The sequence below is a fragment of the Phalaenopsis equestris genome, unplaced genomic scaffold, assembly GCF_001263595.1.
Source record: "Phalaenopsis equestris unplaced genomic scaffold, ASM126359v1 Scaffold000711, whole genome shotgun sequence".
Classification (NCBI taxonomy): Eukaryota; Viridiplantae; Streptophyta; class Magnoliopsida; order Asparagales; family Orchidaceae; genus Phalaenopsis; species Phalaenopsis equestris.
Window position 1 is genome coordinate 131822 of NW_018165151.1, and position 24535 is coordinate 156356.

A 24535-nucleotide genomic window follows, 5' to 3' on the forward strand; every position below is an offset into this window, starting at 1 on the left:
TATAGGAATGTCCCCATATAGGCTAATATTTGGGAAAGATTGTCACTTACCAGTTGAACTTGAGTATAAAGCATATTGAGCGATTAAAGAGTTCAATTATAATTTGAAAGATGCTGGTGAGAAAAGATTATTGCAATTAAATGAGCTTGAATAGATAAGGAATGAATCTTATAAGAATGTTAAGATTTATAAAGAAAAGATGAAGATGTGGCATGATTGAAGAATTCTTACTAAAAATTTTCAGTCAAGGCAACAAGTTTTGCTATATAATACAATGTTAAGATTATTTCTAGGAAAACTTAAGTCTAGGTAGATGGGCCCATTTGTTGTGATAAAATTTTATCCTTATGGAGCTGTGGATATTAAAGATCCTAAGTCTGAGAAAATATTTAAAGTTAATAGACATAGACTGAAACCTTTTTTTATAGGGGATCAACATAAATTTAATAATGAAATGATGTTGGGTCAACCAGAATAAACATTGGTTACGTAGGGCTGATGACGTAAAACTAAGTGCTTTGTGGGTGACAATCCATAGTTATCATAGTGTTTTTATTTTGATTGTTGTTTTGTGTGTGATTAAGAAAATTAAGGTAGAATTTTTGAAACTATTATGTGTTAGTAAAGATTTTAAGACTTTATAAGACTTTATTTAGTATTTATTTAGTAACCAAGACATGTTAGAATAAGAATTTGGATGTTAAGTTGACTAGTGCAAAAATGTGCACTAGCACTTAAGCGTCAGATCCGACGCTTAAGCGTGGAAGTTTAAACACACATGCAAAATTAATATTCTACAGGGTTTAATAGTCAATTAGTTTTTAAAAATATGCCAAGGTAGTTTCTAAAAGTGTCTAGGAGTTATTGGAAGGATTTAGGCCTATAAATAAAAGGGTTTTGTGAAGAAATTTTACCCCAGATCATTTCTAGCCCTAAAAGTCTAAGAGAAAGTGAGATTTAGAGAAAATGTCTTCATGGGAGATGGATTTGAAGAAGAAGGAGAAAACCATGAGGAAGATGTTCATTAGTCAAAGTGCACAAGAGATGTATAACAGTTTCTTAGCCGTTAGTATTGAAGGGATATCAGAGAAGATCAACAAAATTGAGAATACTATGGCTTTATTGGAGACCAAGGAACTTGGGTTGCATGCACATCTAGAGTATATTGGATGGCAATTGAAGATGCAATTTAGCCACACAAGTTATATAGAGGAAGCAGATAAGGTGATGTTCATAAAGGAGAAGTGGATTGAAGAAGATAGTATCAGAGTTCGTCACCACCATCCGTTTTATCAACTCTATATTCCTGGAGAGACTAATGAAAGACAGAAATTTATTCCTTCAAATGAAGAATGGAATTAAGTTTAGTGTTAGAATTTATGTGTTAGAAGTTGTTGTTTTCAAGTTGTTTAGTGTTTAAGTCTTGTTTTTAGTATATATGACTTCTTATATGTGTTTAATTGTGAAATGATTGTTGTATATTTGTATTTATGATAATTTTCCCATCCAAGACTATTTGGAGAGAGAATTAAGTGTTTAAAGGTATTTGTACTTGTTTGTAAATTAATATAAGTTTGTTTATGTGAAAATTTGTGTTATTTTTAGCCTCAAATTGAAATAGTTATTATGGAGGATTTTAAGAGAGAGAGGACTTATAGGAAGTTTAAAATAGTCATTTAAGTACTATGAGACCATTTAAGGGTGGTTTACTTAGGCAAATAGTGCATTTTACTTTAATTTAAAAATTTAAAAAATCATGCACTGGCGCTGTGCACTGGCGCCTAAGCGCCACATCTCGTGCTTAAGCATGAGCCAACCAGAGAGGCAGACACCAGAGAGGCAGACGCCTACGCGCCATTTACCCTCGCTTAAGCATCGGTTCACGAAAATCGGTTTGTGAACGTTTAAAAGTGAAATTTTGACCCGAAAATCACAATTTTTATGCCTCCCGTCACCTTCAACCTCTCAAAATTGTGATTTTGGAAGGCTAGGGCAAATCTAAAGTGAAGATTTCTTGGTGGAATTAAGTGAAATTTTCTAGATCCAAGTTCCTTGAGGTAAGAACTTTACTTACTTCTATGCAAAAATTTTGGATTTTCACTATGTATTTTGAGCACATTTGGAGAAATTCGAAAATTCACTATTCATGGTGAAAAATGAGAAAAAAAATCTATGGAAATTGCATGGAAAGTGTAGTTTATACTTTGGAAGTTTAGTTTATTAATTTAGACTTGATTTTTGAAGTTATTTTTGGAATTTATAAAATTTTTAGAATGGCACCAAGAATGAAGAGGAGCAAAGGAAAGAGCCCTTTCAATTCAAGTATATTTCTTAGTTCAAAGGCTCAGGATCAGTATAGTGATGCGTTGCAATCATGGAAACTGATTCAGGAGCGGTGTTTTAGGAATCTGGGTGGAGATGTAGAGGATTTCATTGTTATCGGATAGTGAGAATGATTCTGTTGTTTCTCTGTTGTGGTGGTTATTTCTGTTGTTAGGGAGTTCTATGCAAATCTCCCTGAGGCTGGGGACAATAGAGTCATGGTTCGAGGAAAATTTGGTACCTTTTTCAGCGAAGGTAATCAATTTGTTTTATCATCTGCCACCTGATATGTTATGTTTTTATGCAAATTATAGTCCGACTGAAGCAGAGTTAGATGAGATTATTTCTTACTTGACTGTTGGAAGAGGACTTTGGAAGATCACTAATGAGAGGAGAGTCAACTTCCAAAATTTAAAGTTATGTGCACCTTCAAAGGCCTGACACTATTTTATTTCTGCTCATCTGTTACCAACAAATCACTCCCCCCAAGTTGACCCGTAACCACTCACTGCCCTTTCATTGGATTCATAGGCAGCTGGCCTACCTTTCATAGATTTGCCTGATCGAGCTAGATTTGGTGGCCCTAGCCCCATTTCCATGTTTGGATCTACCAAGGAATTGGAGGCAAAACCATTATCCATCTATGACCCCTCACCATTTCCAAAAGGAAATGCAGTTCATCGACAAGAGAAAGAGCTTCTGAAAGATATGGACCTCCCTCCTCCCCCGTCACTAAAAAGGAAATGGGAGTCCTTTGAATGGCTTCCAATGAGGGAGGGAGATGGAAAGCTTTGGGTCGGTACTGACCACCACTTCAATTTAATTGATACTGTGAAGGGCTTGTTCCCAAATCTTGAAGAGGCTAAGGTAATCCTACTAGTCATGGTGGAATTAGTGTGGTCAGACAACTTCTACCAAGCCTTGAAAAGGCTTGATCGCTAGGAGATTGAACAATAGTTAGCTCATTTTTTATCTGAAGGAGGTGCAAGCTGCTCACCTCTAGGTTTTAACTTAGGATGCTACAAAACATTCCTTATATGAAGAACAAATTAAAGTCGCTTCATTAGAATTTGACCTTTAAAGTGCTGGGATGATAGAGATCTCCTTTGAGTTAAGCTCAATAAATTTACTGCTGAAGCAAGGGATTCACTCAAAATACTGGATGCTTTGGTGGAAGAGAATAAGTATTGAAAGCAAACATTTTCTTATCCATTTTGAGTGGACCATATGGTTGAATGTGTGAAGCAATTTTGATTAGACATTGATTATGGAATTGAGAGATTTATAAACCATATCCTGGTAGACACCAAGTTCTCCAATCTGGACTAGTTCACAACCTTTATTCCTAACAAGGTGAAAGACTCCCCGGAATAAAAAGAAACCGATTAATGTTCTAGCAGCATGGATCAATCTACAAGTTGATGAAAGTTGAAAACATTTAGTAATTTTGTTTTTATGCAATTATTAAAAAGAAAATTGTGAAGGCTTGTATTTATTTTGTGTATGAAAGTATCTTTTATCCAATTTTCTTTTATCATACTTATTTTGAATTGTTTGTAATAATGTATGAATATAAATCATTTTTTCACTTTGAAACTGAGCCTATCACTATTTATCGAATGAAATAATCCTTGTTAGGAAAAGTTCTAGCCTACTGATATTAGTCCTAGCTTGAAATTTGGGTTTTGTTAAACTCGTACAAAGTAATCCTAAAGTATCACAAGCAAAGAAAAAGTTTAAGTCCTACAAAAGTAATCCTAACATATCATAATTATATGGAGAGTGTCAATTACTTTGTGGCTCTTCCTTGTAATGAGTTTAGAGAATTTCATGAAAGTGAGAATTACAAGTATAAATGTTCAATGACAAATAGGAACAATTATCTTCTTTATCCCATCCTGGTCACATAAAGAAGCTAGGTTAGAAATGAATTTATTTCCATAAATCTCATAGCTAACCCATCAAAACTTATTTCCCTAACATTTTCATCTCTCTACAAGGCATATCATAGGTTAATGTGAAAAACCTAGTTCATTCTCCCATAGACTTTTGGTTCACAACATAATTTAACAAATCACTTAGTTGGAATGAAATGTAAATTAAGCCCCGAAGAATTCTCATCACCAAATAGATTAATTAAAATACTACGCAATTCTCATTCCATCTATCTTACTTAATCATCACAAATAAGAGTAAAAATTATACTAAAGAAGAATGATAAAAACACCAAACAGATTCATTTAATATAAAGAGAAACCCACTATCTAATTGTTACAATTGAAAGGCAACAAAAGTAAACAATGAGACTAAGCTTTCTTTCTTGTACGATGGCCAAAAGATGAATTAATCAACACTCTTCCTTAATTATTAGGCTGCTTCTCCTGTAGATCTCACCCTATCCTCTGCACTGGAAGAGGAAGGGATCTCCACAGCAAGCAAAATCCATAAAGTAATCAACTGGAATTAATCCCTTATAAGTCTGTAATGTACTGCTATTTATAAATTCTTTAAATTATCATCCAAAAATCCCTTACATCCCTACAAGATCCCTCATACTATCCACATGTTTGAAGTTCCACACTACAACAACTGCTCTTGGCAGGTTCTAGCACCTAAGCGCCTTAGGGATATGTTTAGGCATCATGCTCTCTGCTATTGAGGAGTGGATGGGTGCCTAAGCTCCCAAGGGGTCCAGGTCCTAACAACCAATTTCATGACACCTAGACACCCAATGGTTGGTGCCTAAGTACCAACCTCTCAGGTTGGTACTTTGCACCTTTATGCTACATGTCTTTTCCTGGTTTCCCCACTTTAATTGCCTAATGCACCTGGAAGATAAACTCAAAAAATATTTTTCTTAAAGTGTAATTTCATCCATAAAAAATTATAAAAGCATCATGAAATAATATTTAACTTTCCACACATCAAGCCTATCACTATTTATCGATCAATGTAAATTATTTATCTCTCATCTGAATTATTCGATCAAATTTTCACCCTCTGAAGAGACATACATCTAGAGCGATTTTCCTAATACACCACAAATCTTGTTGTTGGTAAATATTGAATCACCTCTAGGGCTAAATCTCAAATTCTGATGGAGTGTTTTGTATATTAATTGACTATTAGCTTTTAATATTGCTTGATTGACTAGACATCAGTCGATTATTAATTTTTAAATTTGATTGAATGTTTTATATTTCAACCAATTTTTAATGTCGAACGATTTTTTAGTATTTCAATCAAACATTCTTCATGAACCTTATCGTTGACCATGTCACATTCAATCAATCAGATTTCCATCCTGGTGAAGTCTACTCCTTACACTAGGCAAGGATCTTGTCGTTGTCTATGCAGGTAACTAGTACATTTTGAGTTATTTGAGGATTGATCTTGCCACTAGTCATCAGTAATAATTCATTGATTTTAGCATTGAATTTAGTAATTAGTTACCATTTTGTCGTTGTCAATGCTAAAAAAGCCATAGAATTTTTAGATCAATGCTCAAAAGGTACATTTTGAGTTATTTTACTTCATATTAAATTTTTTTAGTGTTTCAAATATTTTGTTTAAATCTTCTATATGTTGTTTGCTAATTTTCTTTTAGCTAAAACATCAAACACATACACTTCAACACTTTTCTCCTTTCTAATTTGCAAAAATTACATCCATGAAGCGTTAATAGTTAGCTCCAACATTTTTGAGCCCAAAAGGAATTACAATGAAACACAAAATATGTTAATCAGTAATAAATGTTATCTTCTCAGCATCAGTTAGATGCATCTTAATCTAAGGGTAGTCTGAGAAAGTGTCGAGGAAACTCATCACAAAGTATCCAATCACTACATCCATTAGTGTGTCAATCTTGAGCAATAGATAGGTGTTCCTTTGAGGAAGATGCATTATGGTTTGTGAAGTCGACACACATTCTCCACTTGCTGCTAGCCTTCCGAACCATCACCACATTCAAGAGCAAAGTTTGGTACTGAACCTCTCATGTATATATAGCTTCTACAACTACGCTGCTATTAGCTAGGACAAAGTTCTAGCGGTTGTTCAGATCTTCTGTTGCACCGGTCAAGCTGTATGGGTGATGTTCAGTTAATGACAAACAACATTGAATAAAATCCCAAGCTTCTCCAACACTATCCAGGCGAATACGTTCTGATGCTCATGAAAGGTCTAGATCAATAAATTCCTATACCATGAATTAAAGCTTTCACAAGTTTGGAAAATTTTATTAAACTCATCATTGTCGAATGAAGGTACTTCAAGGATGGTCTCATTGGTCTTGAGACCCCGTTCCTTTTATATCTGAATATCGAGTGACTTTCCCTCCATGTTAATGATCACTCAAAGGCAACAACTCTTCAACTACTCTAAGTTCCCTTAGATTGTAATGATCTCCCTATTTATAAGAAAATTTACAGCCACATGAAAGGTTAAAGTCATTGTTTTATAATTTTTTAGCAACGGTTGGCCGAAAAAAAGCATTGTTAGTTGGTGGAGACTCCACTACCAGAAAATCTTTTGTGTTGGTGTCTAGCACACCTAGAGCAATAACACCCTCCTTTCTCTTGCCAGTGAAACCACATAATGGACCAGCGGTGCAACCAATCAGTCAGCTTTGAGCCCAATCTTGTCGAAAACAGCTTTAAAAAGGATGTTCACCAAACTTTCAATATCAACCAAGATACTACACTTGGTAGTTGTCAATCAACACAGTAATGACAATCACATCAATATACAGGTTCCCCTTCAGTGGAAGATCTGCATCTGTAAAAATTATAGGGAGGTGGTTATGCTTGTAAGAAGCGGCAGAACATACCACCCTAGATTGAAGCCTCTTATGACAGATCGACGGGACACTCTCCACGTCCCCTAAAGATAGCTGGAATGATTCTAGCTATGTGCACCACGTTTATTTGGGCAGGTCCATTGGATGACTTCTTGACTAGATCCTTTCCCTGCTACCAGTATAGTAACATACTCCTTAAGCTTTATTGCCTTGATCAACTCCTTTACCATGTTTCGGAGATGGCGACACTCCTTTGTATTGTGCTTATGATCATGATGGTAATCGTAAAACATGTTCAGATTCAAGAAGGACGGTTTGACTTTCATCGAAGGAGCTTTTCTAAATTACTCCTTATTTTTAATGGCTTCAACCAACTCTGTCATCCAAAAATTCAGTGGAGTGAAGCTCAACATCTCTCGATACACGTGTGGCCACTCGTAGTACTAAGATAGACGCTGGTTAAAATTTTGACTCTGACCTTGGTTTCCCTTGCTGTTTTCTTGATTTTCTTAGGGTTGTTGGTTGTTTTTATAGCTTGGACAATCGGAGGGCTTTATGTTATCATTCATCCTCTTTCCTTCATCCCGCGCCTTCCTCCTCTTTGAATGATGATCAAATGATTATGTTTTGACATTAGAGGGGACAGTAGCCTTCTATGCAACAATTTGACAGTTGGTCACCTTTAATAGTCTGGGGAAAGTCTTAGGTTCGAGCAAGTTCAAGTCATACTTGAATCGTCCGTATCTAACTCCTTGCGTCAGAGTAGTCAAAGCAGTTAGAGGTTGCAAGTCCTTTACCTCTAGCATCTCTTTCTGGAATTGAGTGATTTAAGAATGCAAACTTTCGTTCGCTCCTTATTTTATTTAAAGCAGAGTCTGAGACTTCTTCATATGCCTTTGTACATTGGCAAAGTGCGCCACAAAGAGTTTCTTGAACTCAGAAAATGTTGAAATAATACCAATTGACAGATAGAGAAACCACCAAAGAGCTAACTCCTTCGATTTCATTTGGAATAGCCGACACTTCTTCACATTGCTTATATGCAGCACTTCGACCAATGATTTGAAGTCAAATGATCAAGCAGATCCTTATTCCCCTTATATGGATCCAAATGAGGAATACTCATCTTCTCTGGTGGTACCACCTCCACGATCTGTAGGGTGAGAGCATTATCTAGTGGCGACAGAATAGGTGATTTGAAACGTTCGACCTGATGCCTAACCATCGACGTAGACCCGGTGTCATCCATGTGTTGGGAACCTCCTTGTCCTTCGACCTCCTGAGCACTCACTCGACAATTGGGCTCTGACTGATTCTCAAGTGAAACCCCTTGAGATCGAGCTCCTCGAGATTCCATCTCAATAAGTAGAGATTAATCATTCCTTCAAAAAAGTACTTCTCGAGGGGCCTCAAATTGACCCATCAACCGCTCCCAAAATTACTAGACTTACTGTTGAATCTCCTGATTCATCGACTCCCTATTGAATTCCATCGACACTGCGTCTCTTTGCTGTGATTCTCCTTTATACTGTCCTTGACTTCTCGTTTGTGGCATGTTTATGCTACCCGCACCACTTTTTAGGAAGTTGAATCCTATATTGTCATTCGAAACAGACACCCCGAGAGCTAGAGCTAGAAGGAGAGAAAAGAGACACAGCAGACAGGGAGTCAAAAGTTCTTTTATTCACATTTTGATCTCCTATTTATAATGGTCTAAAAATTACAGTTACCAAGAGAGTGAATAGTTATACTGATTGCCCAAATAATTGAATCGACGTGTCTATCGAGTAAAAAATACACTTATTATATAATTAAAACATAATGTTTCATCGATCGTCGTACGCTTACTGGTTGGTCGATTATGGCAATCGATTACATGATAGATCATTCTTGCCGATGGAATCGGCCTATCAATCATATGCTTTCATTAGATTTTGGTGAGAGGTTAGTCGGTCGACAGATCTATCAGCTAGGTACACCAACTAGGTCTGTCAGTTGATAATGCGTCGGTCGATCCCACTGAGCAGCCGGTCGACTGCTTGGCCAATCCGGATCACGCCTTTTGGCTTCGAACTTCGATCATTTGAGGCTCCATCCTAGTCATTTGATCTCTTGAAGCTTCGTGTTGATATTTTTCCCATAAACACTATTATTTTCCTGCGATCTTGTAGAACCTTTTTGTATAAGAAACTACATTTTACAATTAGATCCATTAAATTTTAAGAACTATAAGAAATTTGCTATCTAGTTTTTTTCAAATTAAAATATGTTTATAAAACAAATGATAACTTCAAAAAAATTAATTTTATCAAAACAATTCTAATGATAGTGGTGTGTTTTAAAAAAATAATATCATCACAATAATTGTTCAACAACCATTATAAAAAGCTGCATCTTATTTGTAGGTGAATAAAAAATATTCAATTTTTTTATAAAAATTTTATGGAAGATATTTTGAAAATTAATTTTGCATTATTTTTATTGTTGCCTAAGATTTCTTTTGTTTGCCATCTCGTATTGCAAAGTAGAATTTATGAGTGCATTCAAAACATAATAAAATTTGCCATCCATCCATTAATTTAATCAACTAGTCTAACATTTGGGTCCTTTTTTTCTCCTTTATACAATTTGTGCCTTTTTTATTTTCTCTACATCTTCATTGTATATTGTTGAATCCTGAATTATTCATGAAACATACAGTTCAAGGGAATAGAGCACAAGGAGAGTGAGAAGGGGAGAAACAGGGGAGGAGTGCTGGATACTTGCCTTCTTGGAGCTAATGTCTCTTCCCGAGTCTCTTATGGAACTTTTTTACATTTATTTGTCTCACACCATAATTTTGATTTTTAAACCTCAATCACCTTCTCCTATGTATGAAAGGGAAACTAGTATAATCCACCTTTTCATACATGGGTTAAGGTGTATAGGATGTAAAAATTAAAGCTTATGTGTGAGAAAAGCAAATGCATAAGATTTGGGTGCTCTATGTATGTAAATTTTCATTTTTTATTTTATCAAAAGTTTTTTATTCTCTTTGTACATAAAATGATCTTCTTATTTATAAGAGGTTGACTATTATCTAGTGATATTAGATATTTTTACTTTATTGAGGTCGTTTCAGGATATTCTTGGCATTTTACAAGTGCAACGAATTTAGTCAGCCTTGACTGCCATGATTCGTTTAAATGTACTCAGTTGGCTTTGTGTGCCTTGGTTCATTTGAATGTATCTAGTCGGCTTTGTAGATCTTGGGTTGTCTGAATGTATCTGATTGGTTTAGCGAAACTTGATTTGTCTGAATGTATCTTGTCATATTTGTAAGCCTTCAGGTCTTCTGCTGGTAGACCCTTCTTTGTCATTCTCATCTCTTCTAGACGGTCGGATCTCTTCAAGATGAGCAAGACCATACTTTTGATATTCATTTAAGCTATTTTATTTGAAAATTTGAGCCGTAATGATGACAAAATTATAAATTAGTGATTACATTGACCTTATGGTTCAAATTTGGATCTCTTAGTTTAAGAAAGATCTAGTACTTCATTCGCCCAGTTTAAGCTAACAGATTTTACTTATTTCCCAACAGAGTTCTTGCGAAATGAAAGCCAAAATAACTTCCTGAAACCATGATTGGAACCTTTGCCACTTGTCATAAAATCAGACCACAAGAAACTTTGAAAAGCTTCATCAAGTTATTGGCTTAAATGGTTATTTTTGGAAGTGGAGAAGTTCAGTTTTGCTTGAACATTTTCAATATGAATAGAGGATAAGCATCTAAGTTATTTAATCGATGACTGATGGAATATTCCAAAGCTGTCATGGAATAATTTGACTTCTATGTAGATTTTTTTCATTCCTTCCTTCTTCTACATCCTCTTTTAAACCGGCCTTTTACATGTTTTAATTATTCCAATTATTTTGGATGAAAGAGAACCCTTCAATACTTAAAAAACAGGACAGTTAGACCAGATTCATTGATTCAAAACCTATAAATTATTATCCACAGCAAATATCTTTGAAAAAGAAACAGATAATTTAAAGGGAATAAGAAATTAAAATAAACTATAATTAGAAAATACATAGCATGATTAATCATGCAAATCCCACCCTCCAATTTCCAGCTCAACTTTTCCTTGGGGCACAACTGAAGCAGCTAAACAATTTTCCATCCATTTTTCCTCTCAAAATCCTTGCACAAGTCCTTTTCATTAAGTATGTGAGAGACTCATAAAATGAGCAATTTGCTCTTTAATCAACGTCCATCTTGTTTTTTAAGGTTCCTGGAAGAAATTTATGTTCACTGCAATCCCAATTGAGAATTCAGCTGCAGTTGCTGGTTGAAGAAAGGTTGAGAGATGTCAAACTGGTTGTTAAATTGGGCAAAAATGCTGAAATTCCTCAGCTTCTTCGAATGATTCAGTTGACCTCCACAATCCTCAAAATAGCAATTATCCGCCGTTTTTTGTCGCTTCAGGCTTTGTTCTGCAGCCAATACTGAAGCTTGCGATTGATTTGGTTGCGTGCCGTAGCAGCCGCCATTGCTGTTGCCCATATCGTTTACGAATGAATGGTTCAAAATCGAGTTAGAAAAGGGATCATCATTGGTTAACGGCACATTCATGGGTGTTTCCAGCAACCCTGATAACAGAGAGAAATCAGCATCCTCGACCAGGAACTCAGAAACAGAGAAAGACTTGTGAATCTTGTTCGAGTTTGCGAATTTCATGGTTCCTGCATCGTCGTCTTGCTCGCGATCAACCGAAGAATGATGTCTGGTTTTCTGATAGATTCGGCAGAGAACCCAGTCATCCAGCTACATATAAAATCAGAACAAAGTTAGCTCATTTATGATACAGAGCAAACAGAACAGCAATAAAAAAGCTAAATTTCTGCTCTCTTACTCTCATAGATCCTTCTCTAAGCTTCAGCTGTTTGGTTTGATTGCTGTGAAGAGTTTCAGCAAGTCTATACTCGTGCATGATCCAGTTAGTCTTCACGCCCTTGGGAGGCTTCCCCTTGTAGAACACCAGAGCCTTCTTAACGCCAATGTTCTCATTCCATCGGCTCGTTGTGATCGGTTTGTCTGTTCCGGTTGCTTTCCAGTAGCCAGACCCTGCAGACCGGTTCGGCCGGACTCCATTGGGGTACTTGCGGTCACGGGGGGTGAAGAAATACCATTCCCTCTCCCCAAACTTAGCTTTAGCTGATCACACAAAACAGGCATTTTTAGCAAGTTTAGATCTCCAGCACATCTAATGAATGACATCCAAGCGAATGATAACTTGAAGAGCAGAGCTTACCTGGGAGATCCCATGGGTTGAACTTGTATATGTTGATGTCAGCGATTATGGCGACAGGGCAGGGAGCTGATGCTGCTCGCTTGCAGAGGTAATCAAGGATGAGCTCCTCGTCGGTAGGGTGGAAGCGGAAGCCAGGCGGGAGTGAAGGTGAGGTGTTCGACATGGTGTAGATGGAAGAGTGGCAGGCCTCCCTGTTTCAAAGTAAGCGGGGAGGATGGTTGCAGAAGTTGAAGGGAAAGGAGAGCGGATGGCCGTTTTATGCGGTTTGGGGTTTGGGACATGGGTGGTGTTTTGAAAATAAGTTAGGGGTAAAATCGTCTTCTTAAGTTTCATTCATGGACTGGACCGTTCGGCCTTCGTATTGCATGGACTGGATCGGAATTGACCCGGATGTTGAGGACGTCAGCAGTAGTGAGATTTTTTTTAAACACGTGTCGTGTTAAGGATGTAGGTTTCTGTGGGCCCAGTGAGGTTTGCCGGCGGAGAATTTTAGACACGTGTCCCGTTGAGGATGTAAGTTCCTGTGGGCCCAGTGAGGTTTGGCGGCGGCGTATGCGTTGTGCGGCGATCTGAATGAAGGGAATTTGGTGTAACTATTATGGCCGTCTGATTACTGATGGAAGGAGCACGGCGGACAACGTTAGAGATTCCTTACGTCGTGCCGCTGGACACGCTATTGAGAAAACGAACTGGTGCGGATCATCCGAGGAACGCACCGTCTGATTGGATTGATTCTAGTTGCGGGGCCCACGCCAAGTTTTCATGAATGACTAAAATTATCAAATTATATCTGACGTCATAAATGGATGAGAGGACTTGCATTTAAGATCACCCAATTCATTTACATTTTAGTCCCTCATTCCAAAATTTTAATATTTACAAACACAGCATTTAGTATAGCACAAATCACTAGTGAAATCTACATTTCCATATATACCTAAAATGAAAAATGAAAGCTTTGAAAGACCGCAACCAATTAGTCCGGCTAAGACACACAGACACACACACACACACACACACATATATATTAAAAGGAGCCAAAGACTATTATACGAGCATCCAACCACCCCTAATGTGCCTAAAATTCGAATATCACTCCTTAAAGTCAACTGTGTCAGAAGGGATTTGAACCCTCGACCAGAGGAATCTTATATCGTGAATGCCACCAACAGGTCGCGGTACCTGACACACAGACACATAAGAAATATCTTATATATATATATATATATGCGAATGAGGTTCTCAAGTTTTAGACACCCACATGATATGAACTCCATGAAGAATTGTTGTAGAGGGAAGTTAGGAATCATGATGAAAGATGCATTGACATAAGCTAAGTAACATCAATAGATGAAGATAGAAAGTTGCAATAAGAACTTGTTTGCAAAGAATATGATGATTAAAAAAAAATTTTGCCAGCAATTTATTGAAAAATGTCATTGGTGGGATTATCGAAGTTTGAAATAGAAAATTTGTTCATAATACTTTCAACTAAATTAATTTAGTGATAGATTTATTTAAAAAACTAAATGGAGTTGATTCACAATATAGTTGACGAAACCTATTCAAGTTTGTACTGAAACATATACTATATATTTGCAATAATATGAGCATAAGCACATAGTTGAATAATTTTAACTTGAGAGCGCGTTAAGAAGTCTAGTTTTAGTGGCTTGGTTCAGTTATACTTTAAGAGAAAATTTATCATCAAGGAAATACAAACATATAATTGCATAATCTTCATATAATTGGGAATATTCATTTATTAAATATACTTTATACTTTAATTTTTTCTTATTAGGCCATTTAAATAGATCAGATTCCTATTCCATTTTGCATGTAAATTTTTTTTTTATAATTGTGCTTGTTCTTTGTCGAATGCATTTATAAATACAATAAGTTTTATTCAAATTAATTTAAATATCTCAGGGTTATTAAATATAAGCTTTTATTATATCTAAGTAAACTTATTTAGCATGATATTGAAATAATGTTGAAAAAATAAATTAAAAGCTTATTTGATAAATATTTATCAAAACCTATTCATGTCATATTTTAGGTTGCCTTTTTTTTTTGTTTACAGTTGTATGATATAACAAACAAGAAAAAAAAACTCAAAACCTTTTGAAGTATTTAGCTTATTTAATGGGTTAAGCTTATATTTATCGAAGTAAAAAAAATCTACAAAAAATGATGAATTATCTAACATTGCACAAATTACTTTTATAAAAAATTGTAATACGATCAACTAGTATCTTTACTGATCGTTATTCTTTTCTTTTTTTTTTCCTAATTTTAAAAGAAAACAAGTTAGACCTCTTAAAATAGTTCACATATCGAATTAAAAAATACATTTTTATTCCTTATGATTAAAACTTATCCATCTGGCTAAATGATAGGCATCCATTGAACTTAGATGTAAACTAACATCAAATTTTTACAGTTGATTTTGATTTTGTTAGGGTAAGATTTTAGTTAGCAAAATGATTGAATTAAGAATAGCATAACTTTTAGCACTATAACTCAGAACTATCATAGGAACATAAGAATGGTCATAATAATTGACCTAAGAATGACATAATTTTGACTTGAGAATGTCATAGAAACTTGTTTAACTCAAGGCACTTATCTTGTACTGAAAGCTCAAATATCAACGTTGTTAACAACTGAAGGTTTTGATTCATTCTTACATATTCAAACCTCACATTACTCTAGATTTGTTATAGATCCAAATGGAACAATTACCGAAAATCAAGATTATGTTATCTGACAAATGGTGGCCAAAAACATAGCAGCGGTAATTTTTTCCACCATTTCACATTCTATACTTCTATACATACTCCATCTATCCACGAGAGCTGAAATTTGGTTGGCCTTGGAAAGAAGATTCCATGCCTCAAACAAATCTCTGGTTTTTCAATTATAGAACGGATTTCACAATACTACAATGGTATCAAGCACCATGACCCAATATCTAATCATGGTTCAAAATCTGGTATATAACATTATTGTTGTAGGATCCAAAGTGGACATAGAGGATAATCTTCTACACTATAAATGGCTTACCACCTAGTTATTAAGGCTTCAAGACACCCATGCACATAAATCTACAACCTATCTCGCTCAAAGATTTATATCATGTCCTTCATAGTGAAGAATGCAACAATGCTTAAGAATATACAAGAGTTACACAACAGATAATAATGATAACTTTCAAAAATAAACGAAGTTATAGCAATCCAAGAAATTTCAACAGGAACAACAACATCTCAAAACCATGCAAACAACAACATACAAAACTCAAGATCTCTAGTAACCTGTCAAATATGCAACAAGCGTGGCTACTTGGCAAGCCAATGCTGACACAAAATGAATCTCCAATATAAATCACCCACAACTTCTTTTCTGATAACATTTATAACACAAGCACCGACTTAGTCACAAGATTAGATTCTCGACACTAGGGCACAACTCACCCCACACCCCATAATGAACTTATCTAAACCTCCCAGCCCTATAAGGGATCAAAACAAGTTATGGTTAGTAATGGAAAAAACTCTGACATAACACATGTGGGTGATGATATTTTACCCGCACCTGATTGTCATTTAAAGCTTTCCCAATTATAAAGTGTACCACAATTATCTTAAAATTTAAAATTGGTTCATAAAATAGCTAAAGATAACAATTCCAAAATTTATTTTGATGTTAATAAGTTTCAGATTCATGGTTCCAACACCAAGAAGGTTCTCCTAGTTGGTCCTGCTGATCAAGGGCTTTACCCCATAAGTGTCTTACAATCTACAATCAACTAAAATGTTTGACATTAAAGACTCGGACACCCACACAATAAAGTTTTTTATATGATTTCACATGCTCATCCACATCTACATATTCTCTCCATGTACTTCAAAATGTTCAAAGTGTTACCAAAATAAAAGTCCAAAATTACCTTTCAGTAATAACAGTACAACTTATCTAAAATTAGAAATGATATTTTCTGACATTTACTGGCCTTTTCCCCATCCATCGATAGAAGAATACAAATATTATGTCATATTCATATATGCTTTTTCCCATTACTATTGGCACATTCCTTTACATCACAATTTTGAAACTGCTGCTTAATTCATATATTTGCATACACTTTTACGAATTCACTTTCACATAAATATAAAATTCCTTTGCTAAGCTGGTGGAGGAGAATATATGTTAAATGAGCTCAATGTTTATATGCAAGATAACGACATTCAACACCAATATAGTTGTCCTTACATCCCAAAGTAAAAGGACTTTGCTGAATGAAAACACCATCACATTATTGAAACTGCTCGCATCCTTTTGAACTCTTCTAGCCTACCCATCAATCCTTAGACATGTTTTGTCTGCTACATACCTTATCAGTAAACTTCTTGCTAGTAAAACCCAGAATAAATCACCTTTCCAACTCCTATACTAGCAAACACCTGAATATTAACACTTAGGAACCTTTGGTTTTCTGTGTTACCCAAGGCAACATCATCATATACCACACAAAATTTCGGCCAAAACTCCCCAATGCAAATTTGTGGGAAATGTTTTTATATTCAGGATAAGAATTTTTTTTTCCTCGTTATGTAAAATTCTTTGAAGATAACATTCGTGTTAAAATTTCTGTTATCACTCCTCTCTCTTCAGCTTCACCGCTCAATTTCCCTCCTACCTTACTTATTCCTACTTCCACCATTGCCTCCACTTCTTTTCCTTCATTACTTAATCACCCTATCTCAATCCTTCCCATAATTCCTCTCAACACTCAACAACTATACATTCTCACCGCCCTCGCTCAACCTTAGATTGTTCCTAGATTCATTTACCCATGCACACACAACATACCATGGTTTAAAAACAAAAAGAATTTTTGAACTTCAACATAACACATGCTTTAAATGAACCAACCACTTACATTTAAGCAAGGCAATACTCTCAATGGCATAATGCCATGTCCGAGAAATTTCAGGCTCTCCAATAACATGGCACTTAGGAACTTGTTCCTCCTCCTAAAAATCAAAATATTTTGGGATGTTAGTGGACATTTAAAATAAAGCTTCATGATTATGAGAGAATTGCAAGACATAAAGCTTGCTTGGTTGCTCAAGGATATTCTTAAGAGCAAGGGATAAAATGACTACCGGGAGACATTTGGACTCATAGCAAAGTTTCTCAAAATCAAATTTCTTATAGCTTTGAGAGCCAACAAAAATGGTATATTCAACAACTTGACGTATCTAATGCCTTCTTCCATGGGAAGTTAGATGAAATAATTTATATCAAACAACCTCGTGATTTATTAATACTTTTTACCCTCACTATGTGTGTAAGTTACACAAAGCCATCTACCATCTCAAGCAAGCGCTGTAACAATGGTATTCCATTTATTTGCACTTTTTTTATGTCAACAATATTTTAAATTAAGTACTCGCGATCCTTCATTACTGATCTACTGTCATAACATCATAAACTTTTAGTTATTGGCAAATATTGATGACATTCTCCTAATTGGTAATTGCATTTATACTATTCAGATAATAATTGAAAAGTTCATTATGCAATTCAACATAGAACAGTTGGGCTAAATTTCTCATTTTTTCTGACTACATATCAAATAAATTCCCAACGATTATTTTTTAAATAAAAAATAGTATATAAATGACCTACTACATAACAAAAACATAAAAAATCAAAACCAGTCATGACTCCCATGTCTATCACTTCGTATAAACCTTCCGAATCTAGTATACTATTCAAGGAACCTAATGTATACAGACAAATTACAGTTTCTCTTGAGAGCTTGTTAACAAGTCTAGGTTGAGTGGCTTGGTTCAGTTATGTTATAAGGTAAACTTTATTATCAACCAAATACAAATATACAATTAGCACAATCTTCATATAATTTAGAATATTCATTTACTAACTATACATTATATTTTAATTCATTCTTATTCTACCATTTACATAAATTAGATTCCAATTCTCTTTTGTATGTAAATTTGTTCTATAAATATATTTGTGCTTGCTTTTTTATGAAATACATTTATCAAATAAACACATTTTATTCAAATCCATTTATTTATCACAGGGTTGTTAGATACAAGTTTTTAGTAGAATCACATTCGATCAATAATTAAAAAACTTAATCTTATATAATATATTAAATAGCATTATTTTTATTGTTTATTGTATGATATAATAAATAAGAAAAATATCTTAGAAGTATGTGAAGTATTTAACTTATTTAGGTGAGTGAGCTTATATTATTCAACTAAAAAATCTAATAGAAACTATAATTGATCTGCACAAAATATCATTATAGAAAACGACAATATGATCAGCTTATATATTTTATTAATCGTTAGTCTTGTCTTTTCTTCTCCTAATTAAAATAATAACAATAATAATAATAATAATAAGTTGGCCTCTTCAACTAGTTTAAATAACCAAGTAGCAAAAATAATTTCTTCCTTTTAACTAAAATATATCATTCTGCAATGATCGAAGTAATGTGTAGAAATGAAATGCTTAGAATTTTAATGTAGTCAGTGACAAATATGAGAATACCTATTCTTTACCCCCTCTCGGTGCTTGAAAAGAACATTGTCTAATATAGAGTCTCTCACCAGCTTGATATGCGTCTATTCAACTTAGATGTAGACATGCATGTAATCTTTACCATTGATTTGGATTCGGTTAGGATAATATTATAGTGGCATAAATAATTGGCTTAAGAACGGCATGATTTTGACCAACATAGCGTAAGGAGGCTATATTAATACCGAAAGAAAAAAGTGTTTGGTGGATTGCAGCCAACTTGCACGCATGATAACTTTTTTTAAGTAGATGATTAGATAGGTGAATATGTACATATCGTACTTTTCCTTATAAAGGTGAGCTTAATATGATAATGATTTGAAATAGATTTGAATTTAATTATGTAAGACATGCATATAGACAAGCACGCACATGAGCACGCTCGTGCAAGCACACGCACACGCTTGTGCGCGCGCGCACGCACACACACACAATATATATATACTGTCAGATCAAAGGTCAAGTCAGCTTGCTGATCATTTTTTTGTTTAGTGCAATGAGTGAATTAGATGACCCCTCCTGATCCAACATTTAGTGTATAGATTTCTTCTTCACAATGAATTTCTTCTTCCTCTCACTAGCCAAGTGGTCCTGTTCCTACAATTTCATGAAGGTAAAACAAATTAGATCCATGTTGGGAAAGTCAAGTCACTGTAGGTTATTGACAAATTCTCCATCACAACATCCAAAAGTCGGCCAACTTAAATGAGGAAAGATGAGGAGATGAGGAGATGAGGAGCAAAAGTAAGGGAATGAGCCTCATCTTACCCTTTTTATAAGAACTAATGATACCAAAACCAAAAAAGTTTAATTATTGAATCATTCATTAAAATTGAATGTGATCTACGCTAACATTAAATTATTATATTCTTATTGTACTGTTTCTTTGAAGAAGTTAGACAATTAAGGAAATAAAATATGCATATCAAAAATATGTAAGTACTGATCTTAAAGAGATCCAATGATCAGAAGGGAAGAGTACAGCGGATTCTTGCCCACAGCCAGGAGGTAGTGAGGCACACTTGACCAATCGGGTGAAGCCATATGAGCCTAGCCAACAAAACCAAAGCCAATCGGGCCACGACATGGGCAAAAAGACAACTAGATGATCCAAGTATTGGCTATTCGTCCAGAAACGAGACAGTGCATTCAAGTCAACCACTATAACAAAACCTACCCAATACAATAATTTGCCCATCGGTAGAATCGATCCAAGGGAACATCAAGCTCCAAATATCTATAACCACCCCATGGATGCTCTAGAGGCTCTTCATTAAGGATCAAGGTTTGATAACCAACCTATATAATCCAATCGGCCTATATCGACCCAGTTCAACTGACTAAACTGGTCCCATTGAAACGAAGCCAATTAAGTTTAGTCGAACGAGCCAGAGAGTAGCTTGACAATAAGACTATACATATAAAATGCCAAAAAGCTCTAGTATGGATCTTTTTCAATCAGAGGTAAAAATATAATATCATCATTGTATCCTCTCTTCTATAAATAAATGAAATATTTTATGAACACAACAAGATTGATTATTCTTCTTTTTTTTTTCTCTCTCTCTACACTATTGCTTAGGTCGATTCACGGACAAATCAGATTCAACATATCTATAAGTTAATAATTATATGGTAGCATTAGTCACTAGTGGATTGTTGATTGCCAATGACAATGGCTTGCACAAACATCAATGATGGTGGCAACAATAATCGCCATATCATCACTAGCAATGATAGTAATGTTTACATGCCATTTTGGTGGTTGGAGGCCATGGATGCCTCTGTTAGTGGCAATGATGATTACCCGTAAATATAATGGCTATGATAATGCTGATTTTTTTTTTTTTTTTTGGAGAAACTCATATTTATTTAACTAATTTTATCATAAATATTTGAACTACATCAGCAAATTCTATTAATTTTTTTCTCATGATCATATTCCTTTTTGTATATCTTAATTTTAACACAACTTAAAAAATAATATTTATATAATAATAATAATAATAATAATAATAATAATAATAACAAAACTAAAAGGAAATCGAAGTTGAATTCTGAAAAAAAAATTATAAAAACTATTATATATAAATTTTTACAAATTATTAAAATGGAAATTTGGTTTATAAGTACTTTCAGGCCACAGGGCGCCAATAACTGATTACGACTAGGGGTTTGAACAAGCCGAACACCTGGGCTCGCTCGTGTTCAACTCTTTTATACTTCGAGCTCAAAAAGTGTGTTCATGTTCGGCTCGTTTGTTTAACGAGCCAAACACGACCTTTTTACGAACAAAGAGTCATTTTGACAATCTTAATCACGTAGCCATAAGATGTTAAGGATTGTAGCAAGATTTAAAACATCATTTAAATCTAGTTTAATAATTTAATAATTTTAATTAATTACAAGACTTTTAATTGATTATAAACTTTTGTAGCCTTATAGTCAATTAATTTTTTTAAAAATTCTACTCATCAAAATATATAGATTGATCAGTAGTATTTTGAGCCAAAATGAGCCGAACACGAATAAACAAATATTTATTCGTGTTGTTCATGTTCAACTCGTTAACCTAGCGAATGAGCTGAACACGAGCTTTTTTAATGAGCCGAATACAAGCTGTTTGCGAACAATGAACTATTTTCACAGCCATAATTATGACGACGATAAGTACAACATTAAACATTTTGGACATGCCACTCAACTAGAATTGGAGAGTGGGACTAATTAAAAAAATAAAAATAAAAAATAAAAAATTACTAGAAAGCTATGCATACGGAGAAAAAGAAGTTGATCCACAATACCAATAAAATTAGAATTTTGACATCGTTTGGAAAGTTAGAAGACGTATATGCTTGGTATTATTCCACCATGATTTCAGTGGAAAGACACTCCGAAAGCAAAAGCCACAATATTATTTACAAATCAAATATATATTTTTTCATTTTATTTATGTTTTTTTTTCCTTTAAAGAATGAGGTTCGGTTTCTCAAGAGCTGTGATGCATTTAAAGCCATGGTCAGCAATGTAGAAAAACTATTATATCAAATCATTGAAAATCATATTTTCTGAAAAGAAAAGCTCCTAAATCATTCAAAATTGCAAAGCATTATATGTATATATATAGACAAATAAGAGGCTTCTCTACACCCAACATACAACTCACAAAAAAAAAAAAAGGAAAAAACCTAAGGGACCTCCCCAAAAAAAAAAAAAATACAACACACCCCGCCTACAAACCCAAAATAAATAAAAATTTAAAGTAAACAAATCATTAAGCAGCAATAAATTCAAATTCAAAGGCAGAGACTTGGAAACGAAGATGGATTGAATAGTAGAACCCAAATTAGTAGCCCAATGAGCTAGCTTATTGCCATCCCGTTTAATATAAGACCAAACTGTATTCCTCTTCATTTAAGTTTAGATACTCCAAGAATAGCCCAAACTTTTAATGCAAAATTTCCAAAGAAGCAAGAATCCATCTCCAACTGAATAAACTTCCAACCACAATGTTTAGCAAGAATAAGACCAAATACAACTGCATTTGATTCAACCACCAGGGGAGAAACAGGGACAAACGATGCAAACAACCAAGCAAGTCAGTTCCTAAAGCACTCCCTACAAACACCTCCAACTCTAGTGTTATCAGCTTTCCATCTGTCATCAATGTTATTCTTGATAAAAGGTAAAACTAGTTTATACCCGAGAACCTGCTTAACCATAGAATTTAACTTATTAGGAACAGTTAAATTGAATTTCAATTAAGTCTCTAGTAGCCTTCTATTACACAACTTCTTACACGTACCAAACTTCAAAATCTTATAACAAAAGCTCAAAATCATCAAAAAAGTAGAAAAGCTATTAAGCAAGATATCAAGGTGTTTCCCATTTTTCCTAGAAACCCAAATGAACCAAAAACCAATAGTAGGGATATTATCAAAGAAACTAACAACTTACTTCTTCCAAATTCTCCAATATATCAGAGAAAGTATTGAAATTCATTTCATTAAAAACTCTTTTAAAGAAAGCATAAACCTACTTCCAAATAATAACAAAGAACAAACATTTCACAAAAATATGATTGATAGACTCCTCTTACTCCCTACATAATAAATAACAAGAAGGAATCTACAAACACTTTAATTTAAAAATATCATCAATAGGAATAATAGAATGGACTATTCTCCAAAAAAATGATTGAGAAAGTTTAACCCAAGAATTCTAAGCTCATTTCATATCAACACCTTGAAAAACTTGAAAAGAGTTAGCAAAGGCTTTGAATTTAGGCTGAGCTGGCTTGGCGTGTTACCCACACATCATGTTAGGTGACTATTGGATTTTGGGTGACATAATAAGAATGGGCCATTCCCTTAGGATTGAACCAAAAGTTTATTGAGTTAGGTTTTCTTTTTAGCCTAAGCCCTAAGGGAATTTAAATATCCTTATAAATATTTATTTAACTAATTGATTAAAAGAATAATGGGGGTTGGCCCCATGGAAATTGGGTTGATCCCAAGGAAACTAGGCTCACCACATGGTGTTTGGCAATTGGGTTGATCCCATGGAAATTAAACGAACTTGTCGTAAGCCTGTATCATTTTTTTTTTTGATAAAGTTCCAAGTTTTGTTGAAATTGGAAGCACTTACCCTCCAAGCTATAATTTTTTTATTTTCTTCTTTAGTTATGTTGTTGGAAACATCTACTATGAGAGAAGAATATTTCACCTCAAGTGGAAGTACGGCTTCGAACATGTACACAAGAGCAAACGGTGTTGACCGTGTCGGTGTTCACTATGTGGTACACTAGGCTTACAAAGCTTCTGACAACTGCTCATGCAATTTTGTTGTGTTGCAGTTAATGTATTTTTCATGATTTGAACCAAAGTCTTGTTAAAGGCTTTGGATAAACCATTAGTTTGAGGTTAATAGATTGTTGAATATTTCTAATCTATTCCATGTCTTAGAATGAAGTTATTTGTTTTTGAGTTCTTGAAAGATGCCACATTATCTGAGATCATCCTTTGAGGGACTTAAAATTTGTAAACAATTTATGTTTTGAAGAATTGGAGAATCTGTTTGGCTTTCACCCTTCTGAGCGGTATCACTTCTACCTATTTGGAGAAGTAGTCTATGATGACCAAAAAAAACTGGTGGCCTCTAAAGGATGGATGGTTTATAGCTCACACTATGTTTGTGCTCCAACACTTAAATGACCATGATGCAATTGTCCAGTGTAGCACGTTTAGAGGTTGGTGTAAGACTACCCCATGCACCTGGCACTGGTGATAACTCTTAGCAACTTCCAAGCAATCAACCAATAGTATCTAAGTCTTTTTTATTTTTATTTTAATTATTGGCCCCACCTGGTTGAAAGACCTATTGTAGAGGTCGTTGTTCACTAAAGGTTGGAATGAACTTCTTTAACGATGTCTTGGACATCAGATTTCCTTAAACACCACAACCACATTTGGTTGAAAGACCTATTGTAGAG

The 24535-nt window shown here is 34.6% G+C and overlaps 1 protein-coding gene across 1 annotated transcript; it reads right to left on the minus strand.

Moving 5' to 3' along the window:
- Nucleotides 1-11106: 11106 nt before the first annotated feature.
- Nucleotides 11107-12643, minus strand: LOC110030385 (NAC domain-containing protein 67-like). Its single transcript, XM_020733068.1, has 3 exons — nucleotides 12418-12643; nucleotides 12019-12320; nucleotides 11107-11930 (listed from the first exon to the last, which is right to left on the minus strand). The coding sequence occupies exons 1-3, from the start codon at nucleotides 12578-12580 to the stop codon at nucleotides 11415-11417; spliced, it is 981 nt and encodes a 326-aa protein (XP_020588727.1). The 5' UTR covers nucleotides 12581-12643; the 3' UTR covers nucleotides 11107-11414.
- Nucleotides 12644-24535: the final 11892 nt, after the last annotated feature.